Source organism: Leptonychotes weddellii, unplaced genomic scaffold, assembly GCF_054177405.1.
Source record: "Leptonychotes weddellii isolate Sample4059 unplaced genomic scaffold, ASM5417740v2 HiC_scaffold_4919, whole genome shotgun sequence".
NCBI lineage: Eukaryota > Metazoa > Chordata > Mammalia > Carnivora > Phocidae > Leptonychotes > Leptonychotes weddellii.
The window spans coordinates 1-7591 of NW_028016489.1; the positions used below are offsets into that span (position 1 = coordinate 1).

Genomic DNA, 7591 nt, shown 5'->3' on the forward strand with positions numbered 1-7591 from the left:
TGGGGTGCAGGTGGAGACCCTGAGGATTCGGGGGTCTAGCAGGAGGGACAAGAATGCAGTGTGCGTGCAGACAGGGTGGGGTGCAGGTGGAGACCCTGAGGATTCGGGGGTCTAGCGGGAGGGACGGAATGCAGTGTGCGTGCGGACAGGGTGGGGTGCAGGTGGAGACCCTGAGGATTCGGGGGTCTAGCGGGAGGGACGGAATGCAGTGTGCGTGCAGACAGGGTGGGGTGCAGGTGGATCGCCACAGGAGGTGGAGCTCTGTCTGTGTGGAGAGCTCAGCGGCTGGCGGTGTGCTTCTAAGCCCGGTCCCCGGGGAGGCTGACCTGGAGGGCAGCGAAGACTGGCACTGAGGAGCCACCAGGCAGGCTTGGACCAGACACCTCACGACTAGATGCCTATCTTCCTCCACCAAGCGGGGTGCCTTGTTCCATGGAACCTGGGTGGTCCCAGTGACGGCCTTGGCTCTCAGGGTATGGCCGGGTCACGGATGACCTGTCATGCCTGGTCCAGGGTGAGCCAGCCTCTAGCAGCCCTGAAGCCCCCAGGCAACACCCCAAACATCCATCCAGCTATGACCACTGCGCTGCGCACCTCACAGAGAAGGGCCCCGATGTGAGGGGCGGGCCCGGCCCAGGACACATCTGGGCACAGGATCGTGAGCTTTCTATAATCCCCTCATGGTAAATATTTTCCCCGTCAGTGCCATCTGCTGCCATCCTCAAAAGTAGCTTCTTCCTTATGTGGACTTGGGCCCAGCTGCATTCCCCTGTGGGACTCCATGTGCGGCCCTTACCCACGTTACAGGGTGGCGGTAACCCATTCCAGGCATTAGAAAACCAGAACACCAGACGAGGGTCAGGCTGTGAAAATGAAGCAAGAGGCTGGTCAGTGGGGAAAAGACAGGCAAGAGAGAAATCATGGACAAATTGGGAGTTTCTCTCAATCAAAACTTGCCCTCTGCAAAAGATACCAGCAGGGAGGAAAGCTATAGGGGTGGGTGCACCAAATTCAGGGCCCTTGCACACTGAAGACAAGCAGCTCTGGAGAGACAGGCCATGCACGGTAGGGGGCCGGCAGGGCACCTGGATGGGACTTGGAGCTCAGGACAGCCTCCCTGCAGGGCAGCTCCAACAGTGGGACAAGCCAGGAGCCCCACCCAGCCCGTCTCCCCACTGGCAAAGGGCACCGCCTCCCCAGGGGGCCTTTGGGGTCCTGTAGCCATGGCCACTGCCCCCCCCCATTTGCAGACCATTCTCGCACTCCCATGGGTCCTTCAGCCTCCTGTCTGACTGCCTGCTTGCCCGCCAGGTCCCCCTGTCAGCCATGGCCAGAGGCAGCCCAGTGGCAACATCTCCATCTCCTGTGGGCCCCCAGCCCGGATCCCAAGCCCAGGAGGTGGCCCTGCACAGCCCCGTCACCCTCCCCGTGGGCTACAATGGGGAACCCCTTGCTTCTGTTGCGACCACTGCAGGAAAGAGTTGCTGGGTCAGACGGGCCTGGTCCTCACCCAGGGCACCCACCCAGCTGGGTCTCTGTGAGGAGGAGGGTCCTCTGCCCCTGCTCCCCCTCTCAGGCCTGGAAGGCAGTCCTGCTGTCTGGGAAGAGCGGGGCCAGCCAGGGCTCAGGAGGGCTGTGGGCACACACTGGAGTCAGCATGGGAGAGGAGGCACCTGCCAGGACTCACCCCTGCCCCCACGGGGGAAGAAGGGCCTGATTGTTGAGGGGCCTGGGTCCTCTCTGGCTTCTTCATTCCAGGGTTCCCCAAACTACTGAGATTCCAGGCCCATCGCGAGCTCATTCTAGCAAAAGAACTCCCAAAGCTCAAGAAGCACCTGGCGAGTAGAAGCTCCCTGGAGGCCAGTCCCCATGGCCTGGGGCAGGGATGGGGGCAAGCAGAACCCTGCTAAAGCTACCCAGAGTTTGGTGTCCCGTTCCTTCTCCTGCTGGGCCCAAGGGTGCCCTCGGGGCTGAGCGGGGCTGTGGGGAGCATGTCCACCTGGCTGCACGGGGCCCTGGCCCAGGGAGGTTTGGGGCCACTGGGTGGGTCCTGAGCAACTTTCGCACTTCTGTCAGGACAAGGAACAGACGTGCGCTGGCATTTACACCACCAAGTGGTTCCTTCAGTGTTTCATCGACCGGGAAAGGCCACCCGAGCAGACCCGGACCCTGACCTGCTCCCTGCCCCTGGCCCCCGGAGAGACCCGAGCTCAGCCTCACCCTCTAGACCAGCCAGGCCCGACCCGGAGGCCCTAAGGCTGAGGCTCGCAGCCCAGATCCATCCTGGAGCACCCAAGAGGCCCCCTTGAAGTGGTCTGGAGGATGGGCTGTGTCCGACTCGGCTTCCCCAGGGAAGGCCAGGTCTGCCTGGGGAGTAGACAGGCCCTCGGCCCATTCTGCAGCCAGCCTGGTGTCCTCTCGGGGCGTGTGGCCACCGAGCGTGGGGCAGAGTAGGTGGCCCCCTGGTATTTGCGGGTTGCGCTGGCCAGGTCCTTACCACCCGGAGTCCTTGGAGCCCCACCTTCCCTGGGAGGAGTGCACCCACAGGAGGGGCTGTGGAGCCTCGTCTGATGCAGCCAGGGGGGCGGCAGGGGCTCCCCATGGGCCCTGCCGAGACTGCCCCCTCCACACCTGCTCTCCTCACAGACCCTCTTCTCACTCACCCTGCAGCTCTGGGATGCCTCCACAGAGGACAGTGGCCAGCAGGGGGGGCTGGGCGGGGCTCCCCACAGAGGAGCAGCCTGCATGGGGCCTCCCCCTGCCAGGGCTCTGCCTGCGGCGCTCCTGGGCATGGCTGGACCCCCAGTACCTGCCCCTTGGAGGCACCCTGGGGCAGCAGGGTAGGGCCCCTCGGGGTCTGACTCATACCCATTGCCCAGAACTCTTCCTGAAGCTGCCCCTGGAAGGTCTTCGGGAGATTCTGCAGGACAACCTGGCCCAGCCCCAGGACCTGGAGGATGAGGTGGTGCTCAGATACCTTTGGGCCTCCATGGCCCAGCTGAAGGATGAGGTGAGACCAGCCTCTCCCCCAGGTGGGCCCCGTCCCCTCCCGATTCACCCTCCTGGGGCAGCACACAGTGGACAGAGCCCCCAGGGCCTTCCTCCTCATCTCTGTCCCTCTCCTGCTCCAACCTTGGGCAACCCAGGCCAGGGGCGGGCATCCGGGCACTCACTGCAGGGCTAGGCATCAGCACCTGGAGGGGGTGTTGTCAGGCGCAGGCCAGGCTGGACACACAGGGAGCCACGAGCACACCCTGGGGCCCAGCCAGCTGGGGACAAACAGCCTGCTGGGGACACTAACACAGTCTGCCTCTTTGTAGCCGGCCCTGAGGAGTTCCCCAAGATGCCCCTGGGTCTGGAGCAAGTTCCCAGGTGCCCGGGCCTCTCCTCCCTTCTCTTAGCATTGAGACGCTCCCCACAGTGGACAGGCTGGCCTCCCCAGGCCCAGCCTCCCAACATGAGCAGCCGGACCCCTTCCCAGCCAGGCCATCCTGAAGCCCGAGGAGCCGCTGCAGGAGGGCAAGTCCACGGAGCCCTCGGCTGCCCACCTGCATCAGGGAGCCCCCACAGGCTCAGGTTCTGGCCTGGCTATACCCCGCCCAGGACCCCTTGCTGGCCCACCTGTCCCCACAGTGATGGAATTCCCTCCCCAACCTCCCAGGGCACCAGGAGAATGCAGGCAGGTGGCCCCCGAATCGGGCTTGAAGCCACAACACTGGGTTCCTTTCCCTTTAACACGTGCCCGGGCCACCCCAGTGGACACGCTACAGACCAGGCCCCAGAACACCCCTGGGACTCCCGGGATGGGGTCCCCCCAGCCCACTAGAGAGCAAGCTGTGGACCCAGGACACACTTCCTGTCCTGTGGCCCCTGCAGCTCGTGCCCCTCTCGGGGACTGACCAGCACAGCCAAGACAGAGCCAGGGCCGCGCTGAGCCACAGCCCCGAGGCCCCGCACCTGCCCGGGACCGTCCGACCTCCGCGTCCACAGGGCTGCTAGATGCTCCCTGGCCCCTGGAGCGGATGCCGAGCATGGGGGCCCTGAGGCTCTGGCCAGCCAGCACCATGCCGTGCCTCGTCACACTGGCCTTCCTGGACGGCGGCAACCTCCCCCACTAGGAGGCATAGGTCCCTGAGCCAGAGAGACCTCAACTGCTGGCCCCAGGCCGCGGGGGGGCAGCAGAGACGACACGAGCCCCCTCAGGACCAGAATGAAGACTGATGGGAACAAGGCCCCCGTGGCCCTGGCCAGTCCTGGCTTCTGGCCCCAGGCTCGGCAAGCCCTCTCAGAGCTCTGTGTGGTCACCTGGGACCTGGGCATGCCCCACAGATCCACAGCTCCGACCGAGGACAGCACTGGGACCGATCTCAGGCCACCCCAGCTAAGGGGGAGCAGGGGCAAGCAAATGAAAGCCCACCCTCCCCCTCCCCCACAGTAGGAGGCAGGTGCCCCCAGAGGCCACGTCTCAAGCAGTCACTTGGCAGCAGAGGCCGAGGCCATGAAGACGCGCTGGGACCCTGCCCAGGAGCCCCAACACTGGAGCTCCAGGTCAGGTCCCTGTCCTCAGCACCTGCCTCCTAGGGGAACCACACTCAGGAATTGTGCCCCCCGCCCCCAGAGTCAGCAGAGGCTCCAAGGAGGGGGACACTGGCACCCATGCCCCCCCCCCCATGATTTCAGCCTTCCTCTCAAGGAGAAGCAGGTCTCCCTCCCCAGGGGAAGGCCGCACCCTTGGTTCTGAGCCCCTGCTTGCTGTTAACAGTTCAATAAAGGGTTGTTGTGTTAAAATGTAAAGCGAGCCTGTTCCTGTGGAGCCCAGAGCTCCCTGCAAGAAGCGCAGGACAGACACCCAGAAGGAAAGAGGGTGGCTCGGCCCAGGCCGTCTCCCCAGTCCCTACAGGTGTCCCCGCAGAGGGGCCTCCAGGCAGACACAAAGCTGAGGGTCCCCAGTTCCTTCCAATCTCAGCAAGACACGGGGGTCCAGACCATCCCAGAATTGACTGGGTCCCAACCTGTGGCTAAAGGGCCAGGACAGGGCTGGGAGGAGAGTGACAGCCAGAGTCCTGGGGGCCTCAGTTCACCACATCTGTGCAAAGTGTTCCCGGGGTCTGTCCAGGGAGCCTGGGTGGCCGGGGTCCCACGGCGCTTCCTTCTTCCTTCCCTTGCTCCTTCCTCTGTCCCCACCTGCTCCTGGCTTCCAGAACCTCCATGCACCCTGCCTGTGCTCCTGGGGCACAGAAGGCCAGTGGGCGGGTCAGAGGGGGTCTGGAAGGGACATCACGGGGAGCAGGCACTTGTAGCCCCTGCAGCCTGGGCCCCCCTCCTCGGGTGAGCTCAGCCTTCCCACCTTGTGCTCCTGGATCTCTCGCACCAGCGTCTAGAAGGCATCCGCAAGCCCTAGGAGGAAGGGGCTGCCTCAGAGTGGGACTGGGCCTGGAGGCCTGGCAGGGGGAAGGGGGACCGAGGGATCCAGCCCTCCCCCACCTTCTCCCCACTCCGACTCCCACACACAGGAAATGGGGTCCTGCTCATCCTGTTACAAGCCCCAGGGCTACCCCCGTGAGGCAGCTTGTCCTCAGGAGCTCCCCCACAGGGCAGGTCCTTGGTCTGGCTCCCAGCTTGAACATTCCCTGTCCCACTCCTACCTGACCTATCAACCTTGTCCCCAATAGCCCACGAAGGGTTCAGGGCCAACAGGCGCCCACAGAGCTCTCTGGGAGCAGAGGGGCCAAGACCCCAGGGTCGCTGCTCTGGCCTGGCTCAGGGCAGCTCTCTCCAGGACCTCTGCCCCTCCCTGTAGCTCTGTCAGCCCAGACCCTGGACCCAGCCTCCGTCCCTGCCCTGCCATCCAGAGACACTTAGAATGCTTGGGCCGCTGGGTCATGGAGTATCATAATCCCGGAGTGTCCCAGAGAGTCCCAGACCTGGAGCCAGACCCTTCACTGGAGTCCTTCACTCCCTTGATCTGCTCCCTGCAAGGAAGAAGGTGGGAACCAGTCCCTGGGTTGCAGGGACGGTGCACCAGGACCCTGACAGATAGGAGGAGAAACAGAGGGACACGGAGGTCCCCGAGCGCCACCCAGCAGCTCACCGGTACTGGTGGATGTCCTCCAAGGACGTGGTGGTGGTAATGGCCAACACACACAGGAAGCCTTCTCCGGTGGGCACGTACGGGTCCCGCAGGGCGCTGTGTTCCTCCTGGCCCGCCGTGTCCAGAATGTCCAGCAGGCACGTCTCACCACCCATAACCACCTGCTTCTGATAGGAGTCCTGCCGGAGGACAGTGCTGCAGGACCCCCTGCCCGCCTCACCTAGGATGGGGCAATCCAACCACCAGCCCCTCCTGGGCACCTCTCCTGCCCCGCCCCCAGGTCCCACGGTGGGGGGACAGCCTCCTATGGAGCACACAGGACACAAGCCCACGTCAGGATTCACGGCTGAGGACAGGAGCGGCAACCCTCACGTCCATGCTGGGGTCATGCTCATCCACGAAGTGGTTCTGGATGAGCTGGATGGTCCGGGCACTATTCCCACACCTCCAGTGCCCACCTCCCTCAGCACAGATCCTGAAGTCCATCTTGTCTCACATCACTGGGGTGCTGGAGGAAGTTCTGGTCAGCCTCCTGGCTGTTGTCCTCTGAGTCAGCAGATGTATCTCTTGGGCTGAGCCTTCTGCTGGGCCTTACCCTCACGGTTCCTCACTGTCTCGGTAGCCATTGAACAGGTGTGTGTATTTGGTCTTAACCCTGTGCTCGCTCTAATTCTCAGCGGGGCGTTGACTTGAGCCTCTGTTCACCATCTCAGGATATGGGACCACCTTTCTCTTTTCAAGATACAAAATGCAACCTGTCCTTGGGATTCTACTCCAAGCCCTGGGGAGGCCCAGAAAGACACAGTTCTGAGAAAGAGATACGACTCATGTTATCTGTGCCTTTGGGGGTTATTGATAGGGCTAGCCACTCACAATGGTCACCAGGGACCCATACTGGACTGAGCCCGTTCCCTACCCTATTGGAAAGGAGACCAGGAAAGGGAATACATTTTCTGTTCAGGACTCAAGGATTTCCTGGAGGCGTTCGTGACACTGATGTGTAAGAAACATACACGGACTTATGGTTCCTGGACCAGGTGTCACAGGTCCACAGTGACCCAGCTGCACTTTGAGGACCAAGACTCTCACAGGGGCCACCCAGGTTCATAGGTACGAGGCACCCCCCTCATGAGACTGGTCTGCGGCAGCCCCTGGGAAAACCAGTCCACCCCTGCCTGGTGGCTCCTCAGCGAGGACTTTGGTGGCCCTCCAGGTCAGCCTCCCAGGACCCCGGGCTTTAAAGCACACGGTCAGCCACAGCGCTCTGCATGCAGACACAGCTCCACCTCCCGCCACTATTCACCTGCACCCCACCCTGTCTGGGCGCACACTGCGTCCCTGTCCCTCCCGCTTGTCCCCCGCAAGCTCAGGGTCTCTACCTGTACCCGGTGACTCAACACCAAACCCGGGCTTCTGATAAGGACAGACCGTCCAGAGAACGCTCAGGTGACCAGGGAGGCGCGAACACTGTCCACACACTAAGGAGCTGCACCAAATCCT

The 7591-nt window shown here is 63.1% G+C and overlaps 1 protein-coding gene across 1 annotated transcript; it reads right to left on the bottom strand.

Moving 5' to 3' along the window:
- Positions 1–5890: 5890 nt before the first annotated feature.
- On the bottom strand, positions 5891–6577 carry LOC115936553 (GTPase KRas-like). Its single transcript, XM_031016825.1, has 3 exons — positions 6464–6577; positions 6092–6270; positions 5891–5972 (listed from the first exon to the last, which is right to left on the bottom strand). The coding sequence occupies exons 1-3, from the start codon at positions 6575–6577 to the stop codon at positions 5891–5893; spliced, it is 375 nt and encodes a 124-aa protein (XP_030872685.1).
- Between the last annotated feature and the right edge of the window lie 1014 nt (positions 6578–7591).